The 21,544-nt window shown below is 41.7% G+C and overlaps 2 protein-coding genes across 2 annotated transcripts; both read right to left on the bottom strand.

The window, feature by feature from the left end:
• Nucleotides 1–423: 423 nt before the first annotated feature.
• Nucleotides 424–7,319, bottom strand: slc20a1a (solute carrier family 20 member 1a). Its single transcript, XM_030104411.1, has 11 exons — nucleotides 7,200–7,319; nucleotides 5,732–6,383; nucleotides 5,500–5,640; nucleotides 5,319–5,404; nucleotides 4,112–4,208; nucleotides 2,792–2,911; nucleotides 2,069–2,272; nucleotides 1,488–1,962; nucleotides 1,219–1,404; nucleotides 1,054–1,138; nucleotides 424–978 (listed from the first exon to the last, which is right to left on the bottom strand). Exons 2-11 carry the CDS (start codon nucleotides 6,078–6,080, stop codon nucleotides 823–825), a joined length of 1,899 nt encoding a protein of 632 aa, XP_029960271.1. The 5' UTR covers nucleotides 6,081–6,383; nucleotides 7,200–7,319; the 3' UTR covers nucleotides 424–822.
• A 4,676-nt stretch (nucleotides 7,320–11,995) lies between these two features.
• On the bottom strand, nucleotides 11,996–15,520 carry vgll4l (vestigial like 4 like). Its single transcript, XM_030104412.1, has 5 exons — nucleotides 15,367–15,520; nucleotides 13,755–13,878; nucleotides 13,405–13,654; nucleotides 12,795–12,876; nucleotides 11,996–12,666 (listed from the first exon to the last, which is right to left on the bottom strand). Exons 1-5 carry the CDS (start codon nucleotides 15,431–15,433, stop codon nucleotides 12,365–12,367), a joined length of 825 nt encoding a protein of 274 aa, XP_029960272.1. The 5' UTR covers nucleotides 15,434–15,520; the 3' UTR covers nucleotides 11,996–12,364.
• Nucleotides 15,521–21,544: the final 6,024 nt, after the last annotated feature.

Genomic DNA, 21,544 nt, shown 5'->3' with positions numbered 1-21,544 from the left:
TGCAGGATCAGGGAACCTTTGCTGTCGGCTTAAGATAAAACAGGTAAAACATGCAGACATCAGCTCAAATGAAATCCACTTTATACAGCACAAATCAAAAACAGCTCCTTAGTCTATTGATCCTACATCTCAAGGAGTTGAACCTGCCTGAAGGCAGCAAATTGAGCAGCTGTTGCCGAGGATGGACGTAACTCTGTGCAGAGTTGAACAGCTGAACAGACAGCAAAACCCATAATGACTCAGTCAGCGCACTTTCAAAGGTGGCAGGGCTGAAGGACACCAGCACTTTCTCCTCCAGGCGGCTCCTTTGGATTGTGTGACATGTTATATGTTTATTTATACATTATTTATGCCATGTCACAATGTTGCTTTGTTCATTATTCACTGATTCCTCCATGACAAAAGTCACACAGAGAGTATCAATCTGTGTCAAAAAGTTTAATAGTGAGCAAAATACATTATACAAATCAGCAATTTTATTCTTTGCTCTATTAAAATATGCAAACAGATTCTGAGTGTTGCTGCTTTAATCCTGTCAAAACTGATTGATTTTATGAACAAGTCTATTTTACAAATATACAAAAAGATATACACAATCACAGTCTTTGATATTTGAACAGTGGCTTTAGATGTTACATAGTTCATGGACTCGTCCACAAGAGATTAAACAGCAGTCATGCCTGACACTGAACACTACAATAAAAATCATAAAAAGGGAACCAAAGGGACATTTTTATTGGTACAGGCTCATCAGAGCCAAACAAAAAACTGTTGGAAGCAATCCATCAGCTCAAGAAACAATGTAGCTGTACAATGGGAACCTCAAAGAATAACATATATGAAGAGGGCCATGATGGCGGCGCTGATCAGCCCAGAGATCGGGACTGTCACGAACCACGCAATGAAGATGTTCCTGAATAAACGCCAGTCCACGGATTTCCTGGAGCGTAGCCACCCCACCGCCACCACAGATCCCACCTGGGTTCAAAGAGCATGACAGTCAAACAACAAAACATGTCTTGAAGGGGCTTCGCACGTCTGACTCCTCGTTACCTTGCAGTGGGTTGTGCTGACAGGTAAGCCGATGTTAGACGCGACAACCACAGTCATGGCGGAGGCCAGCTCAATGCTGAATCCACTAAAGACGGAGAAATATGTTCGCGCATTCTGACAATAAAATAGATTGTAGATTTTGCTGAATTGAGAAGTGCAACATACCTGGAAGGTGTGATGGGAGTAAGATCTTTGCCCATAGTCTGGATTACCCTCCGGCCCCACACCCATAGTCCGGCACAGATACCAGTGCCACCGTACAGGAGCAACCACATGGGTGTGGGTGCACTGGACACCACTGAGCCACTCTCATACAGAAGCCAAAGAGCCACCAGTGGGCCGATAGCATTGCTGGTAATAAAAACAGTACACTTAAAAATAGGTAGAGACCCATGTCAATTCCAATGAATTTCTTAAACGCAGCCTTTGCATACCTGACGTCGTTGCCCCCATGAGCAAAGGAGCCAAAGCAAGCTGTCAGTATCTGCAGGAACTGGAAGAGCAGAGAAACGGCCGGTTGGTCGACCTCCAGCTCATCCTCCTCCGGAACAGGCTCCCCTCCAGCCTCTGGATTCACATTCCCATCCGGGACGGAACTTTCGTTCGTGGCCGTTGAGTTGTAGCTGCTGTAGCTGTCCACTCTCGATCTCCTCTGCTGCCCACCGTCCATGCTATCCCTGTATTTCGGATCGCCTTGGATCCCATAAATGGCCATGGTGTAGGAGGTGTAGCTGTTGTTTCTCCGGATGGGCCGCTCCTCTGTGTCGCTGTCCCCGATGCAGTCGCCCACCTTGGCCTTGTGGAGCTTGTGCAGCAGGTCTTTGTAAAGCCCAGAATCCTTGTGGATGGTGTGGGACCGTCCACTGTGAGGATCGGTGATCATCATCGGGCCAACAGAGCCGTTCAAACCTGTTGAAACACATTGTTTTTTTCCAGTTCAGTCTGTGACCTTGAATGTAGATATTAATTGCAGCAGATTAATATTCTGCCACTGACTGAGCCAGATATTTCTCACCATTAACGATATCCAGATCCTTGGTGTCCATGTCGTTGTTGTCTAAATCAGCCTCCTCTGAGCCTCCGAGTTTGAAAGCCACCTTGTCTGCCGTGGGGATCTGATCTTGAAGGTCACGAGGCACGGAGGCCTGCTCTGCCTGAACACTTTTGTTGGTGATTTTCTCCATTAGCGGAGTTTCACATGGAGCAGCAGCTATTTCCACTGAAATGATTTACAGCAAAGGATGACAGAATTCACATCTTTATATTCAGTAACAGTGATACACAAGAAGACATGACTGATTATTACTGATCATATAAAAAAAAACTGCAGATTTTAATGGTGTATCTGTAGCAGAGTATAATAAACTGCTGGATATTCAATTAAACCATGGAGACAAAGAAATGTAGCATCTTGTGTAATATACAATAATTGCTTTACTTTGTTTCCAAGTCTTCACATTAACAAGTTATTAATAAGACTCCAGTGATGAAATAAGCATAGCAAAGCTGTAAAACACTATTTTTTAACCATTTATAATGTTTTAAAAAAGTGAAGTAAGTGTGTAAAACAATAAAAAATTCTAATGCGAAACTGACTTTGAGTGAAATGCCTTGATTAATGGGTTAATTTGTTTTTCAACACTTATTTTGGGTATGCAACTTATGCCACCATCTTCAAGTCTGGAAACAAGCAATGCGAACAAACTTTTCAGATTGCATGGTGATGACATTTACTCACTCTTGATTTTTTTCTTGAGGCGTGGGCAGACGACGAACCAAACGACCAAAGCCGTGACGAAGGCAAAGCCCAGAGAAATGCATATGGTTCCCCACCATGGCACTCTGTCAAAACCCAGCACTGTGCACACAAATCAAAGATACAAGAGAAAAGTCTGCTTCAGAGGGAAAATGAAGCAAACATATCGAGTGCTTTTATTGATACACAACTATGCTGCTCATATAAACCACTGAAATAAAATAGTTAGCACAGAACAACCCAGTACTTCTTGTTTTGCTTGTAAAATCCAAGGTAAAATATTAAGAGCATGGATGATTGAAGAAAAATCATCATTTTTTTCTTAGTAAATAACAGAGAGTGTTCTTCCTGTTTGTAAACTGCAAGGTCAGGTGATTCTTGAGAAATTACGCACAAAGTCTCAACGGCCTGTTCTCATAATTCAGTGTGTCCTCAGAGACAAGAGTATCAGTGAGCGTACACATTTCCCCCATCAGATAGTGAGAGAGGGCAGTCTTGCACCGCAGTGATAAAACACCAAGCTCTGGCACTTCAAGTCATTCCACTGAAGAGCTGAACCGCTGTTGTTGCTTGGTTACGTTTCATATCAGTTAGTAAGGCAATAATTCTTTTTTTTTTTTTAACCTCTAAATAGTGCAACTTACCTGCTTTACTTGACGACAGGAACGTCTTAACGTTAAATAAAAGGCTCCTTTGTAAAAGCAGATGTTGTGCAGGCTTACTCCAACTTACACATATAAGTATGTGAAGCCACACTGGTTTCAAACATTCATGAAATCATCTAGAAAATTGTTTTTCTGTAACTTCACCACACCAGTGTGAAAGGAACACTCTCTACTATGCTGTAATTTTACAAAGCTGGAGTTATGGTGTGTAAAATTCCTTGACCGGCCTGCAGCCTTCAGTGAAGGGCCCAGGCCAGTTGACTTCTTGATAAGTTCAATCCTGTAAACAAAACAAAAAGGAATGGAAATGTTCCATTTAATAGCTGCATTTGCTTGGAATCCCTGCTACTCTACCTACTCCCTACTGTGTTTGCTCCTTCTGGCCCAAAGTTTTCATCCTCATATTTACAGAGACTTATGGTCGAGAATCAGTAGCGGCAGGAACACTCTGATTAAACGACACCCTCATTTGACACCTACTTCTTGTCCTTAGAGGACTGTCAACTCTCCTCTGTGCAGCCTGTCACATGTATTCGCCTCAGCTTGGTGCAGGGCTTTCAACAGCTGCTGCGATCGCACGGCGCAGTAATCAACACTGGAAATGAGAGGAGGTGTGTCGTGTGGACGTGCTACTCACAGGGTGCTCCGGTAAACATGATGGAGAAGAGGTTGATGCCCATCGTGATGGCGTAGAAGACAGGAAGGGCTCTCAGGCCGTTGGGGACCGGGTTGGCCTGGGGGAAAACAAACTTATCTGGGTCATGTGTGCATTTGTTTTTAGAGGTGAAACCTTCCTGAAAGAGAAACCTGTTGTATATGTGAGATATTCGAATTCTTTAACAATTATGTTCATAAGGTAATAAGGTCAGAGAAGACGGGCCTTTTCAGGAGCAGAGAGTACTTTTATACTCGAGTAACTTTGCTCCTGTGCAGTGAACATTTCTATGGTCCCATTGGTAGCAGACCACAGTGTAATGTAAAAAAATGGCAGGAAATGACCAGCTGGTTCAAACAGCTCATTCTGATTCTGGAGAAAGTCTCCAGTACTGTTTTTGATCTGATAAATTTGAAATAAAGCAAGAATAAAATATAGCATTCAATTTAATATTTTGTTGAGAAAGGGAAGTTAAAAAGAAAAGCTCAACTACTTTCCTGGTGTTGGATCAAAAATTATTAAAGAAAAAAAAAATTAGTTGTATCTGCCCTGCAGCTGTTATGGAAAATGAGCAATACATCATGTCTGGTTCAGAATTCAATGTTTTATCTGAGTAATTCTCCAAATCTGAGTGTTGAAAACATCCAGCTTTTTACAAAAATGTCCAGATTTGATTTAATTATAAAATGAATGAGCAGCTGAAATGTTTCATTAATCATCTTACAAGCTTTCAGATTTATCATGTGACCTTGTGGGAGAGTCTGGCCCTCCAGCTCGGAGCTCCTGAACAACTTCCAGGCAGTTCAAAGAAAATTATGATTACTTGAATATGGTCTACGACACTCTAACTTTTTTTGTTCGCCTGAACCAGCTCTTGATGATGCCAATGGCAGACACTTCTATTTGAGCAAAATGATGTTGTTTCACCCTCGCAGTGTGTCTCAGGTCATTTCGCTGAAGTCTCAAAGAGTTAGTTTGAAATACCAAATAATCTGTACTTGGTTCAGTGTTTTTTAAAACACAAAACTGGAAAAAAATGTGGCTTTGAGATGAAGACAGTTTGTTTGTTTTGATTTTCAAAGCAGGATAAGTTGTTATAAAAACAGATGTTTTATATTGTGACAGCAAAAAGCTTCCTGGACTCCCGATGAACTCAAATGACTTTGCATGCGGGAACGATAAGCCTCACCTTGTTCAGAATGTATTTGCGTACAAAATAGAAGAGGATTGCAGACATGATTCCCGACAGCACCGGCGACAGGAACCAGGATGACACTTGGAGAAGCAGAGGACAGGTAAAGGAGACATTAATCTCTCATATAATAGCATATAGTTTTAAACACAGCGGCAAACAAATGACGCATATTCACCAATGCGTAGCAGCTCCATCCATTTGACCCCTTGGTGACCTCTGGCTACCATGGAGTAGCCAATTGTGGCTCCGACAATGCAGTGGGTTCCAGAAATGGGGAGCTTCAGGAATGACGCAGCCAGCTGCCACACAGCAGAGCCTGTGAGCAACAAGCAGGAGAAGAGCTTTTTCACGTGACCTTCGCTGCACCAGTCAGACATTAACAATCCGTTCCAGAGTTGAACGCTCACCGAACATGGCGCTTATGGATCCGGCCATCAGGACGTGCTCCGAGCCGTTGTACATGCGCACGTCGATGATGCCCTGTCGGATGGTCTCGCTGACCTTGGCCCCCAGCAGCACCGAGCCCACCGTCTCGAAGATGGTGGCCAGGATGCAGGCTTGCCGGAGAGTGACCACCCCGGAGCCCACCGCCGTGCCGAAGGAGTTCGCCACGTCGTTGGCGCCCACGGAGAAAGCCAGGATGAAGGCGATGATGAAGCCGATCACCAGGAGCCACATGTAGCCGGACATGTCGGTCTGAGAGGCCACGGCCACAGTGGTGGCAGCTGCCAAAGATGCTAGTGTGGTTGTATCCATTACTACTAATTTATTCAAAAGAGTCAGAAGAACCAAGCCAATCTGTTTCTGTTTATCACTGTTGTTTGAGGTATTATGTTTATTTAAATAAAAAAATCACCAAAAAAATATATATTTAAAACTTTCAGTTGATCTAAAGTGTCTAATGGGAAAAGAAAATATTAAGATATTGATAAATTATTAGGATTGTTAATTTATTGCTAGCTATATATGTAGAGTTTGTGTGTCGGCTTCATTGTAAAAAAGCAGGATATAGAGGAGGGAAAGACATCCATTGTGACTGCGAGCCTCGGATGATACACACTGTGAAAAGACATGAATACACAGGTTAGTGATTAATACTTCTCATTTACAGGACCATAAATAAAGGGTACATTTTTACAGGCCCAAACAGCCTGATGTGACCAAGTGGCATCAGCCTGGGTGATTTACTGAGCCACAGCAGAGGGAAGTGTTGGTTTCACCAAGTTAAACCTCTCTATCACACTCAGCTTTCACATTACTGAGTGAAGCGGGTGGAAATTTAGTTAAATATTAGAGGAGCAAAAGAAACTGGAAGTGAACTTTTTACGTGACAAACATGACAAAGCCTTTAAGGGGTTTATGTTGTACACAAATGCTATTTTCAGTGTACTTTTGATGTTAAAAACCTCCACTGGAACCTGTACAGGAGCTTTACTGGAAGTGACTTCGCTCTTTAAAGGCTTTTTAATCTCTAGAGGTGTTTTAATCGGATTTGTGATCATACTGAAATAAACCCCATCCATGCACAGTAATTGTTTTCGACTATAAACTTGCATTTTATAGCCACAGGCGCATGCTTGATATTATACAATTCTATTAACAAGTTAAAAAAAAAAACCAAACAAAGCAAGTAAATCCAGTTAAACATTAATTTAAAGTAAAAGATAGTTAATGTATATATAGAGATATTTTTTTAATGTTCAGCAAACTCGCCATCAGTATGGAAAGTAGCGGTATGTTAATCCCCTTGTTGCATAATTCAAACGGAGCGACGCCTCCGTGAAAAGTAAAGGCAGAAAGCAGAAAAACGAAGGAGGAGGAAGACAGCACTATTAATAATAATATGAATAATGATAATAATAAAGTGAGACTTACGTGTGTGGCCTCACTCCGTGTGTCCGGTGTGTGTGTGTTCAGTGTTCGGCGGTCCTGCGGTCAGGTGCGCGCGGCCTCGGCTGCTCGTGCCCGGGCTGCAGGAGGATGTGAGCGGCGGCCTGCTGCGTTCAGGCGCTCCTGCCTCCGCGACCCCTTATATACAAGCAGCTGGGCGAGAACACGCCTTTCCAGTCATGAGACACAGGCTGCACACACAGCAAAGCTAATGTTTATCTTGTTTGTTGTTAGGGGGAAAAAACAATTACAGTTTTTTGTCGATTATGTCGCCCCTCGCCTTATCCCCAAATTGTGTTTTCCCAACAAGCGTAAAGAGACAGAAATGTCTCATGTTTTGACTAAATATATCTTCCATCAGTTCCTGGAGGTAATTTGGCAAACGTATTCAAGGAGACGGCGTGTTTGCAGTAATCACGGCTTTGCCGTTGTTATACAATCGATCGAAAAGACCTAAATATTCCTGGAAATAGTCTTGAGCGTTAAAATGACTGCTCCGTCTGTTTATTACAGAAACTACGTTGGCCAGACTCTGGCGCCACCTGCTGGTCAACTGAGGCGTCCGCAAATACACGATTCAGATTTCCTCTCTTGATTAATTATTCATGTGATGTTCTTTTTGTTTAATAAGGTTCGATTTCCTGCTATTCCCACACAGCTTCTCCTCAGTGTGTCTGTTGTGCAAATAGATGTAAATCATAACTTGACTGTGGGCCAAGGCTGGAACATAGACCAGGCATAAAAAGGCATGTTTCCCACATTCACATACAGTCTGAAATGTGTGTATGCAATGAAGACCCCACATGCACATCGAGAACATGCCTCCACATAGAAAAAATACTTACCTCAAACTGGAGCTCGCTCCTCTTTGACACAGAAATCTAACTACTACACTCACATGTCCCTGGAGCACAAACACTTCCATTCATCCATCAGATTTGTGTATAACTTTATGATTTGATCCTCCATCTCATAATCTACTCTTAGATTAATTTTATTAAGTAAATGTGCAAACACAGATCTTCAGCTGAAATGCTTCAGTGTGCATGGGCAAATCTGACTCTGACTCTCATACTGGATTCTGATGCTCAGCCTGCAGCACACTGAATACTGCAACATGTCCATGATTCCACCGGACGTCTGCCAGAGGGGGACTGCACAGAAATTCTCATCAGAATGTGTAGATAAAACTATTTGACCCCTGCATCACATTAAATCAACCCAATAACCCATATTTTTCAGCACTGGGAAAAAAAAACTTCGATCTATTACAAGTTTGCCCTTCAACCAGACCCTGCTGGGAACAGCACTCTTGTCAACACTCTAATTTTATCTCATTCTGTTCTTATTTTCTATTAAGATTTATTCATTTGTTCTTCACCACAAGATAAATATCTTTTGACACTATATGACATGATCAAAGAAAAGTCCTGACTGTGAAGAATCGTCTGTGGTGTGCGTCGCTTGTTAGGCAAGACGGAAGAAAACTGTGAAGCAACAGTCAAACTGTTACTGATCAACTGGCTTCTCCTCTGGAACACTGTGGGTCCCTTTGTTGAGAAACTCCAGGAGGCCATTAGGCTGTCTCCAGCGTCAGCAGGAACAGCTTTTTCCCTAACAGTGCTTCCAAATGTGCTGATGAGTTCCTCTTCATTACTTATTTATCGACAGCTTATTGGAAGATGTCGTTGGAAACGGTGACACGTGCTCAGAAGTGCACGCTGTGTGGAAATATTCTGACCCCTCTGAAGCATGTGATTCCTCAAAGCAAGAAATACCAATATACCAATGTAGTACAACAAAAATAATTGCCGTACGCTAGCTTTGTATAGCAGGAGCACAGTGTCTGATACATTCCACACACGCTCACACAGTCATTATGTATGTTATTATGTATCAAAGATGATAACATTCTAGCAATTGCAATCAGCTGAGAATATCCCAAATAAATGCTCATTATCCACTCCAGTGGATAATGAACTCAGATGATGCAGCTTTTTTGTCTGACAGCTTCTTTGGCAGCTTTACATAAGCTATAAATTATACCCTTTGCGTTAATTATAGGCCGATTATTGTAGCATTTATCTTAATTATTTCATTTACGGTACAAGAGTCACTCATTGTATTCACACCAGGAGAAGAAGAAGGAAAACTTTTGTCTTTGATAACAAAAGGTAATTTGTTGTTAGTTACTTTTTTTTCTTTATCTGACTCAATTATACTTTACCAGACATGTTTGAAGTTCAGTGCCATGGCCAATCACAGCCCAGTCAAATGTTATAAAGCCCTCTGAGCTAAAACTTTTTATTTATTACACAGGTTAAATGATTAAATGCAACATGAAATATCTATTTATAACTCATGCTGACAGCCTGATTGTGTTGTATACATGCAAATTATATAACATGTGGCCCATTGACAGCCTGAGTTTCCTTCTGTTCTGTGTTATGAAAATAGGATAACGCATATTTTCCCAAGAATAACACAGTTTACTCTCTCATTCCTGGCTTGTTCTGAAAGACTGAAGCATCAGCATCTCATACTGACTGTCAATTTCCTTTAGACTCCCAATGTAATCAAGTAAAGTAAAAGTTTGGATACCCCTGTTACAAACTTGAACAATTGAATCCAAAAGCCAAAGAATGGTGCCGTCTGTGAGCAGCGTTTGCAAGGAGGATGAGCGTTGAGGTTATGCATCTGTGTAAACAGTGATTCCACAAAAGGCGGGCATAAGAGACAAACTGAGCAAAAAGTCTTTTTCATATCACATTTTCATGCCGCGGCAGGTTCAGTGACACTACCACTTGGTGACAGCGAACACCCATTTCTCTAAAAACTAAATAATCATTGTCAAACAATAAGCCAAGATAACTGCGTTTAATCAGTCGATTTAAAAAAGCTTGAGAAAAACTTTGAAAAGGAATCATCCACAGGGCCACAGAAGCTACACGGTTATTTCACCCAATCATGTTCTCAAGAGATTTGTGCATGAATTTTAATTATTTACAAAATGATTCTCCATTTGTTGACAGTCATCTAACTTTTGACAGACCAGAGCAATTTCTAGCGCTTTCCCAGAAGGCTTGGCCGATCTTTCGTGCTTTAAAGCACACTTAATTACTATTGCCACCAGTTAAATGTTGTTTTCTGTCGGGTTTAAGGTATGCAGGATTGTAATTATCAGTCATTGTTTGCCTGGAACAACAATGTGCATTTGTTTTGCAGCAGCATGAGAAATTTCCCTCCTCGGATTCTCATGGCAGGCTGAGCCATACAATCTGAACTATGAACTACATTCATCATAATAATGCTGAACAGCAGCGCTTAAAGGCTCTACCTGTTTCATTTAACATAAAGCAAAGTGTTTAAAATAACTCACACCAAACAAACAAATATTAGGGTCGAATGGATGGAGATGTTTGGAATCGTTCTAGAACTGAAACGGCTCGATGGTTACTGATGTATTTCCCACCTCAGGGTGGTGTCACGCATTAATGTTTTGAGGACAGACACACACACACACAAGCTTCACATTTTGGATACACAACCCATGTCCTGGTTTATTACTGGAAAGAACTGTGAAGTCACCCCAAGGCAGAAAGCTGAGTACGTTCCTCTGAATTTGTAAAGATGTCTTCGTTTATCCAGTGCTCTCTTTCACCAACAAGTTTACACACAGAGCTGTGTTTTATCTGTTTGTGCAACACGAGACCATCTGACACGGTGAGCTGTTCAAGGTTTTACCTCGGGGCCTCTAGGTGGCATCAAAGCCCCTGTTCAGGTTACACTGGCTGACGAGTCTTCTCAATGCCGAAAGACCAGTTTGTGACTTAATCAGGAAAAGTAATGATCAGCAGTCAGGTCATTATTTGCTCCAGTTTGCATTCAGGTGTAAACTGAGTGTCCACTTTGAGAAGTGTTGTCTAGATTTGGGGACTCCACCCGGAACAACTTTGGTTTGTACATGTCTCATCATTAACATGTAATTGTTAAATTGTTTACAGCACATTCAGTTCCCTTTTTTTCCCACCCTTGAAATGCAATTTATATTTCCCAAGATGTGCAACTTGTCCGTGCATTCAGGGTAATCCTCGCCCCCTGAAATTTATCCAACACTGTAATTTTAAACAGAAGATTTTGGCTTTTTTTTGTGTTTTTAAACGCAGTGTGTCATATTTAAAATGAAACAAGACAGAACATGCAAATAAGTAACTGAAGAGCAATGCTGGTTCTCATGCTCAGGCCTATGTTAGCCCAACCCTTGTTTCCCCTCTTCCCTCCCTCCTTTCCCTTGCCAAACAGGATCTGTAGGATCTTACAGAGTCATTTTCTCAGGAGACAGGAATGCCAGAACACAAGACCGAATGCCTGCTGGAACACGCTCCCTGCATTCTCGCTAACTTACTGGAAAAAAAAAAAAAAAAAGTCCAGAATGAGTTGCTCACACATCCATTTAATTTCCAAGTGAAGCAATAACTATCGGCGGCAGATGTCGTTTAAAAGCCGGACGCGTTGTAGACGCGCGCTGTGACTCACAACACAATTTGTCTGGTACAACACCCTCCTTGGTTTTTACAAGGTGACTGCAGGTTCACAACCTTCCCGCCTGAAAACGTTTCCTTTACGCACAAGATTCTTTACACACACACACACTGAAGTATTCTTTAAAGTTTTTTTTTTTTAATTTTTTCAAAAACTCTGTTTTGTGTACATTTCAGAAGCATAATATTATACAGCAGACAGGCTAGTCGTTTGGACTATAAGGAACCCACATGAATCTGAATATAAATACAGTATAATACATTACAGTTTGAATTTTCAGGCTGAATTGTCAGTACGGCACAAAATCAAAGAAATGTTTAAGGATTATTTAGTTGATTTTTTTTTTTTTTCAATCGTCCCACACTACCATCTACAGTATCTCAGACGCTATCAACAAGCAGAGGGTAGAAATGTAACAAAGCAAGGACGCCCTGCTCCGTGCTACATGTGTCTGCGTTTGGGACGTCAAGGTCCACGGTGACGGCACGTTCTGCATTTCTTAGCTCGCTCTCTCAGCGCTCGCGCTGGCGTCTCCACCGCCAGGACAAGCCGAGCCGTTCGCAGTGAAATGTTACAAGTCCTCAAAAAGTCCATCTTCCATCAGAGCTCTAATTGGCAGACCAGTGGCTGGAAGCCGGCGGCGAGCTGCCGGCGGACTCTTTGTGGTACAGATTGGGGCTGTGGCTGTAGGTGGGGGACTGGGTGAGACTCGGACTGCTGGGAGGTGTGGAAGAGCAGGAGGACGACTTGGACTTAATCTGCAACCACTTGTCCCCCAAAGCCTTGGCGAAGTGGTCGTCGACAGAGACGCTGATGGAGAGCTGCTGAGAGCGGGCTTTCTGGTAGTTCACTCCGAGGCTCCTCTGGAAATGCTCCTCCAGGACGTGATCGTAGTTGGATTTAGAAATCACTGGAATCGAGACAATGGAAAAGAAACGTGAGAAACACACCCGGGTGAGTCAGTAAAAGTGTGCGGTTCGGTAAACCGTGATGACGAGGGAGTGACCGTCTGGTGAGTGAACTCGTCTAGAGACTGACCCGATGAGTGGCTTCTGTGGAGCTCCGGCTTGCTGGAAGGATTTCTTAACGAGGACACACAAGTGATCACAGAGGGCCGCACCTGGAATAGAAGATACAAGAAATCAGTTTGAGAAATCTTTTTCTCAGTGATGTTTCCTTTATAACATTTCTATGACCCTGTTTGATATTGCCTGAAGCTGGCAGTGTACTTTACCCAACTGCAACAATAACAGCATGCAAAGTTCAAAATTGAGAACAAAAAAATGATCTGAAAACTGATTAAACAGGTTGGGTTTGCACATGAAAAGTCAGCTCCCTCCCAGTGTGGCGGTATAAACAAGCCAGGGAAAAAGCAGTCTGTTTGGTCTTGTTGATGGCATTCCTCCCTCCATTGCTCACATTTTCTCCCTGAATCCGGCTGGATAGCATAGCTCAGGCAAGCTTAGGCCTGCATGGACTCTTAGAAGTGGGATGGCTATGCCTCTGGATTCACAGTGAGACGTACCCCTGCAGTGGGTAGCCTGGAGCTACACCGAGACTACAAAAGAACATGCAGTCCACGTTTCCCTAAATGGTTTTAAATATCATGGGATCAGCTGACTGAAAGCACACGCAGCACTGACATTACCTGGATCTGACTGGCCACGGTGCTTTTTGATGTCCCCTCGGTAACTTCAGGGTCTTTTCTTGGTTTCTTGATGAGGGCGAGGGGCTCGTCCATGACTGGGGCGTAGTACACATGGGTGGGCAGGAGGCTGGTGGGGCTGGGCGTTGGACTCTGGGTGGATGTGGGACTTTGTCGGGAGCCGAACGCCACCGGCGCTGGCGCTGCTCTCTGGTTCATCTTACTGTGGCCTCTGCTTATGGCACGCTCTCGCCTGAAATAACAAAACAGTCATCGATCACAAAATGAGATGTGTTTTTAACATTTATTTCACTCAAATGTTCAATATGGCATCTATGAATTGATCCACTGACCTTTCCTCCAGAGTTAGACCTCTGTCGTGGCTGCGCTTGCGTTTGATGGGGTACACTGCCGGCGCTCGGGCCCGGTCATTCGCCATGTGTCTGTACCTGTCTTCGCTCCTGAGGTGAGGCTGACCTGTGAAAGCAAAATAAATGAAGGATTAGAATCAGCACGAGGGCTCACAACGAAGAAAGTTAATGATTCATTGACGAGAACAATGGATTCTGAAAGGACAACTGGCTGTCACTGGTGATTTCGGTAAATTAAATTTTGGCGTGTCACAAAACGTGATGAGTAACTGCTTGTTTTGATCCATGACATGGACCTGCGGGACAGCTACCTGTGGGAAAATGCTGCATGTCACCGTTAATCGTAAACTCCGTTAAGCTGCAAAACTCGATCTACCTGATCAGTGAGCGTTACAACACTGCACAGCTGATTCAGTCCTAACGGTAAATGTTGTTTTTCTGCATAATGTTGGCATGAGGCCCTGTCACACGCTCAGAAGGGCGCACCGAACGCTGGGCGGTAGAATAGAGCGCCAAACATCAAAAGGCTCTGGGGACCCTAAATTGGGCTGCACCTGTCTGTGAAGAAGGACATGAAAAGACCATCTGCACTCACACAAGTTGAAACACATCAACAAGGAGCCCACGGTGTCATGGGTGTGCTAATAAGAAAAGTGTCACAAGCGGTTGGTTTTAAGGCGTATTGGCCACTTAAATAGGTCTGATCGAAGCTATAGGGACAGGATCTGTCTATAAGCTCATGCGTCCTGCGTACAGTCCAAACACCAGCGCTGAAAGTATACTGGCAGCATAACAACACTGTGATCTATGGTTACAGCTCAGTGTGCTAAAATATACAACCAAAAAGCAACAACATCAAATGAGTAATTTAAAACAAATAAAAGCAGAAACAACCTCACTCTGTTAAAAGGTTTTGGTAATACCTCTTTGCATTAAAATCATTTTTTGTGTGTGTGTGTGTGCGTGTGTTAATTGTCTGCTCACATCCCCTGTGGAACGACTCCAACACCTGTGTGTGACTCCTACACACAGCTCCATTGTGGAGGGGGGCAGGTATAACCACACCTATGCTGATTTTCTACTGCCTCAGGCGTGGATATTTCTTCCTCATTAATGGAGGGAATACGCTGTCTGACCTTCTGGTTTTGATTCTATTTACATTTCATTCATATTTAATTCTATTTATTCGTTTTATTTCAAGAAGCTTTAATGACACAACTGTATGAAAAGGCAGTTTTCCATATTTATGTTAGAAGACGGCTGAAAGTGTGTCGCTTTAAAGATTCTTATTTTGTGTATGTATTTTTTTTAAAACTTGTATCACCTTCAAGTTTTTCTATTTGATGCTGTATTTACTGGAATGTCATGACCAGAAAGGAGGTAAACACCAATGTTGTAAACACAAACATCAATAAAGCTTGTGGCATGACATGGAGCCAAAACATGTAAATATACACATTTTATAGTTTTTAAACATATTTACCATATCAGTCAGTTTATTCTATCGATTCAGGTAAAACAAATGTTTACTGTCATTAAGCAATGCAGGTAAAAAAGAAAGAAAAAAAAAAGAGACAGGGTTGATCAAGCTTACCTTCTAAGATGTAGACCTTGAATCCACTGCTCATCCGAGTAATGTACTGGAAATTGGCCACAGCCATGATTTGTTGTCTTTGTCTGAGTGGAGGCAAATACAGAGAAACACCTTGACTGCTGCAGTTTACAGGACACAATGAGCCTCAGTGATAGTTAGTATAGGAGAGGTAATGAGATGCTGGGTCTTAGCTCACTCAGGTAAAGTATCAGGTGAGTGCAGATTGGCACAGCAGCATCCATGTGACTCCCTCCTTGCATCCAGATTGGCTGCAGTCTGGACCAATAGAGAGCGCTCACTGCCTCTGCCTTGTTATTGTATTGCAGGCAGTGTGCACTCACAGGTAGACCTGCCTGAAAGACAGAAAGTGAAGTGAATAATGTCACAATACAACATTTGCAAAAGCTTTCCCCATACTCACTGCTTTACTGATGCAGCATGAAACAACCATCTTAAAACTTCCTTAAAATTGAAATGTGTCCTGTTTTCCTGCATGGAGTCATGGATTCAGCACCTGTCTACCTCCCCCTCCCTCCTTCCTAATCTGCAATCTCACCAAACTGCATTTTTCTGAGCGCTTAGCCCACCAAGGCTCCAGTCATTCCACTGGCCAGCCCGTACACGCACGCAGCTGTACTCTGAGCCTGCCTCACCAGTAATCCAAAGGCTTTTGTTGATGGCCAGACAAAGACTCCTAAGTCCTGAAAATGCTGCTGCCATGAGAACAATCTCATCTGAGAATAGTGCGGAGTTGGGCCTCAGAGGGCACTTTCTCAGATGCTTCGGTTCTTTAAAAGAGATGCTAGCACTGCGATGTATGGAGGCCCTCTTTGTTTTGTCTCCAGAATATCGTTTGATATTATCAAGTAATTGTGGAGTTTTCTTCATATATTTATGTTCTTGCTGTGAATACATGTGCAAGAGTAGTCTGTCAACTTTAAATTAAGCTCAACAGTGCCCTCCTAAGTCATGCGTTGCAATAGCAGACCTTCAAGCGAGCAGGTAAGCATTGTCAGAATGCAGTTTACATGTTCAGGAACAAGTGTTTGCGTGCATATTTAGACATATACCTTGAAAAACATGCTTTGCTGAGTGACACATTCCACACGGTGTTTTCATTTTAAAATATAAAGAATGTGGTGTTAAAATGAAGAGAAATGTGGCCATTCAAGACGAAGGCTCAAGGCTCACGCGTTTCTTTGCGTGTCTGATCATCAGCTGACAAAGCTTGCCGTCTTTGTATGCCGACCAAACACGTTTGCTCCTCCACAAGTGGCAAAAAAAATATTGTCATTTCACAGTGAAAATGCAGCCTGACATTCCATGTTTCTCGTAATTATTTATATTTTATTTTCTTATAGTCACAGCAATTTTAAAAACACATGTATTATGATGAGTTAATGTAATCCAGTTGGTGCTGAAATACTCAGAATAACATGAACAAATGTTTTATATGTCTTTGGAGATTTGAGATTTGATGATAAATAGTGTCACTGTAGTAGCCTGTTGACAGAGTATGAAATAATAGAGCAAATACTCAGCAAATGTTGAAAGACAGGCCAAAAAAGGAAGAGTGTTTCTCGTAAAAAAAAAAAAAAAAAAACAGCAATCAAGACGGTCTAAAGACAGAAAACTCTATGAAAGCTTTTCTTTTTGAAGACTTCAGTCCTCCAGTGATGCACATAAATGTCGTAATGCCTCTGATCCTGATTCACGCAACAGTTTGTTGTCACAAAAGAGTCTGATGAGGAAAATAAAAAATTCCTATATGGGTAACTGGAATCAATAAACCATTGAGAAATTTCACAGTCACTGTGTGTCACTCTGCATCAGTGGTTCTGTGTCGTTAAATTGGAAGGGAGTGGAACAGAGGTGACGCAATTCAGTGTTCAGTGTTTTCTGGCACTGGTGTGATTCAAATGAGTGAATCTCCAGTCGCTGGAATAAAGTTGTGTTGCAGATTCTTTTTTTCTTTTGCCTGTTGGTGAGGACAGGAGGCAGCATAATTAATATTTTCTGAGAGAATCTTCCTGAGACTTTTTTTTCTTTTACTCCCTACATCTGAACACAAATGTTTGTCCTTTTCAGTCATGACAATCCTAAAACTGGTCGCTTGTTTCAGGTTGATTTACAGTTAGAGTGAAAGAACAAAACAGCTCCATTTCTTCACAGCAAAGCTGCAGAAGTGTGGACCAATTCAAGAGCGGCGTTGAACAAGTTACTTTTAAATTTCTACTTTATTAAAAGAACAATAAAACATAATATATGTATGTTGATACTGTCTGTACTTCAATTTAAACTCTGCCTTCAAACGATTAGGGTTGTATCTCTGTATTGTCACATGACACACTTTGCACTTTGCACACTTTGACAGTTGATTCTTTCTGTATGACGTCATTTAGAACTTTACTGACTGAGAAGTTGGCAACGTTTTGAATAGTTTTAAATGACACAAACGTCTCATTTGACCTAGATATGCAAATGAGCAGCTATACAAATTAAATGATTATGACTGAGGAGTTGGCAACAGTGTATTGGTTTTAAAGCAAAAATTGATTTTTTTCAACATTGTTCTTTACCAAATAGAGAGAGAGAGAGAGAGAGAGAGAGAGAGAGAGAGAGAGAGAGAGAGAGAGAGAGAGAGAGAGAGAGAGCATAAGAAGAGCATTAGAAGAAACACAGGTTAGTAAGAGTGATTTTATAATATCACCAATTTCTAAATTGCAAGACTGAATTATTATTATGTGAAAGCCCGTCTGAATGTCTGCATGACATGAAACAAGTTTTATTCAAAGTCCAGTCAAGTTATATCCTGTTAATCAATGAGAAAACTATTTAGTTGTGAATTTCCAGTAGTAATACTGTAAGCCAGTGTCTTCAAAACACTGACTGCATGGTTCACAACATGCTGTGACATGCCACAACAATAGTGTGTGTGTGTGTGTGTGTGTGTGTGTGTGTGTGTGTGTGTGTGTGGTGTGGACTTTCTTTTCTTTACTTAAGTTAAAGTAAAATACACTGTAACATATACAATGTCTCTTCACTTCACACACACACACACACACACACACACACACACACACACACACACACACACACAAGTACCTGTATGAGTGTGCTTAAGTGAAGAATGAGATTACTTTAGTCAAATCTGATTGAAATGATCACTCTGTACTAGCAGCACATTGGCTGAGACAAATTCATGAAGAAATAAATCAACTTAGCCGATATTCATGACTTTCATCAGATCTTCTTCTTGTGTAGTTCAGTGGCAGACTTTTGCAGAGAGGATAATGATAATAGTACACTTATTAAATTCATGTGCGTTAGTGCACATGGTCAGAAACAGGAATGCATGCAGGGCACTGGACTTCCAGGACTGGGATCGTTCAGCACTGCTTCAGGGCAGTTTTGTGTTTGTGAGTGGTTTTTATGCTGTCTATCCTCAAGCTGAATAATGTTCTGACAACCTTGACTCGTGTGTGAAATGGTAAACAACAAATACTGGTTCGACCACTAACAAACCATGGATTAAAAAAAAAACTAAACTAGCAGGTTAGTTCTAAAATCTGGTTTGTCAAAGCGTAAATCACAGTTACTGAATCATCCTGAGGAGGTCAGTTGACATTTTTATAAATCAAACATGCAAACTACAGTTGCAGAACTCCTTTTGTTACGATTCAAACTGCTACAGTTAAGATATATATCAATATGGCAACAGTACTTTTATGTTTCACAAATGAATTAGGGAATCGCTTGACTGCACGGACATTCTTAAAGCCTTTCCCGCCACAGTGCAGCCTACACAGAGCCTGGGGCTCCCAGTGGGTCTGTGCTGATGATCACTGGCTCTGGATAGGGCAGGCACAGGACGCATCTCTTACAGCCTGTATCGACTCCGCTCAAAATCAAACGAAACACTTGTGCGCTCGCCTCCTGAAAGCCAAACAGTAAGTGTGTCACATTGTTTATTGAACACTGCAGAGTGCCACATGACATCAACAGCCATATGCATCCTGTGGAGGCAGCAGCAGGCTGCCGTCTGACAGGGAGAGATGCTGCGTGGCAGGTGGATCCTGCCCCGGGATTGAAGGAGGCAGCAATGGATAAATCACATCAGAAGAATTGAGGTTGATGATAGTTTTGCAGCTAGGAAGCTAATAATTTTGTATCTGTCTGTCTTCAACGTCGCAGTTTATCCAAATCAGGGTCATTCTAAAATCTGAAGTGAGTGTACTCTGCTATCTGGAGCAATGATACTCTTGAGAATGAAGAATACTGGATTTTTGTTTTTTTAATGTGTTTTTGTAAATCAGACCTGATAATTTGCATGAAAAGCATCAGTTCTGAAATGGCCCATTTGGCTGAACACTTCTGTTTTTGAGACACAGGAAGCTCATTGCTGTCTGAAAATGTAGAACATATTCATTTTCTTTGGATGTTATCAATATTCTAAAAAGGATTTAGGAATAAAATTTTAAAAAATCCAATTATGCTGTATCCTGATGTTTACCATGTAATTTGAACTTTATCTGGAATTCTAAAATAAAGTGGCCTGTGAGTGTGTCACTGACATTTTCTCGCGATATCAGTCTTACTTTTGTTTGTATTCATTTAAAAGATGTGATAATAAAAATGATGATGATGATTATTGTTATTATTATTATTATTATTATTATTATTATTATTATTATTATTATTATCATTATTATTATTATTATTATTATTATTATTATTATTATTATTATATTTAGTTCTTGTGGGTCTAGTTTCCACCCTTTTCTAAAATCTATGTTCCAGAAATGGGAATACATTAACATGCAAAACATTAAATAAACCCCATAAACTAATATTTTATTCACAATGTATCATCAACTATAACTAAAGTGTGACATATCTAAGCATCTCCTGAGAAATATTGGCTCATTCTGAGTATGATTTAATATTTTTATAGTCGTGCACAAGAGATGAACAGCAAAATTTAATTTAATTAATATTCTGTGTTATTTACCAGCATTCAATAAATGTAGAAATAAGGATACAAAAATAATGCAAATCCTTAAACAGCCCATTTTAGAGGAAGGCACAGAAAAGTTGGGTCAATGTATGCTTACAGTTATATTTCACTTTTTCAGTCTGGGACATGAGGAGAACAGTTTCTGGGGTTTTGGGAGATAAATGCTGTCTCATTCATGTTTGATGAGAGATTGGGTCTCCTTCGCCACCGTTCTTAGTTTTATGATGAGCCTGAGTGTTTTCTGTTGGCAAGCCTCATAATTAAAACATACTCAGACTGCATCAAACACTGAGACGTGCGCGCTGCTCCTGATTGTACTCCTGGCAGTCGAACAGTGGCACTATCCTCCACCCATACATATCACCGTGCTCTCATCAGCACCACCCTTTCACACACACCAGAAAGCTGAGTCAAGTCACACAGACTGACAGAGCAATACAGGAAACCCGATGCAATAAAACCTTCGAGCTCAACGACTAAAACTAAAAATATTGAAGACGTCTGAAGAAAATTTCTCCTGAAAACAGTGCAGTAAAATGCATCAGTCTTAAATAATAGAGATAATGCAGATTAATGTAATGCGTCTCTGAATTAATGTGGATTTATTTGTGAAGCTGCCTCCGGATGTGCGGAGTCACACTCCGTGCGTCTTGACGGCGATGCGTCCTCACAGGCACTTTCCCTCAGGATGACTGGGAGTGACGCAGAGCAGACGGAAAAATATATATCTGGGGCTTGAGGGGAAGGACGGCGGTGATGCAGGAAGGACTGTAGCCTCTATTTATTTCACGGGCAGGTTGAATCCCGATGCACGACCTGCATGAGTGCGCACAGCACGCCAGAGTCACCGAGGCTTCCCCGCGAGAGATAAAGAGCTGATAGAGGAAGCGGCTCCATCCTGGGGCAGAGCAGTCTGGACACTCCCAGGTAGGCTTGTTATGGAGGTTACCACAGGCTGCAGGAGGGTGCTTTTTATTCGGATTGAGAGAGAGAAATGACAGTGTTGGTGTGAGTTATTTCAGCAGACGGAGGCAGTTTGGTGCTTTTCAGCTCATCAAGCAGTTTACTGTGCAGTCACGATTTTTTTTTTTCCATTGCTGTCATTAAATATTTAGAACGCCTTCATGTTGTAACACAAGACTTATTTCTCTTCAGGTGACA

This window comes from Salarias fasciatus, chromosome 12 (genome assembly GCF_902148845.1).
Source record: "Salarias fasciatus chromosome 12, fSalaFa1.1, whole genome shotgun sequence".
NCBI lineage: Eukaryota > Metazoa > Chordata > Actinopteri > Blenniiformes > Blenniidae > Salarias > Salarias fasciatus.
Note: the sequence above shows the minus strand (reverse complement) of the source record. Positions and strands in the feature narration are given on the sequence as shown.

Coding starts and splice junctions, on each gene's coding strand:
- slc20a1a (XM_030104411.1), bottom strand. CDS start 6,080: ATGGATACAACCACACTAGCATCTTTGGCAGCTGCCACCACTGTGGCC. Junction 2,912..4,111: donor CATGTTTACCGGAGCACCCT/GTGAGTAGCACG, acceptor TTGTGTGCACAG/TGCTGGGTTTTGACAGAGTG. Junction 1,405..1,487: donor CATGGGGGCAACGACGTCAG/GTATGCAAAGGC, acceptor TTTTATTACCAG/CAATGCTATCGGCCCACTGG.
- vgll4l (XM_030104412.1), bottom strand. CDS start 15,433: ATGGCTGTGGCCAATTTCCAGTACATTACTCGGATGAGCAGTGGATTC. Junction 13,879..15,366: donor CAAGGTCTACATCTTAGAAG/GTAAGCTTGATC, acceptor TTGCTTTCACAG/GTCAGCCTCACCTCAGGAGC. Junction 12,667..12,794: donor CCACAGAAGCCACTCATCGG/GTCAGTCTCTAG, acceptor TCTCGATTCCAG/TGATTTCTAAATCCAACTAC.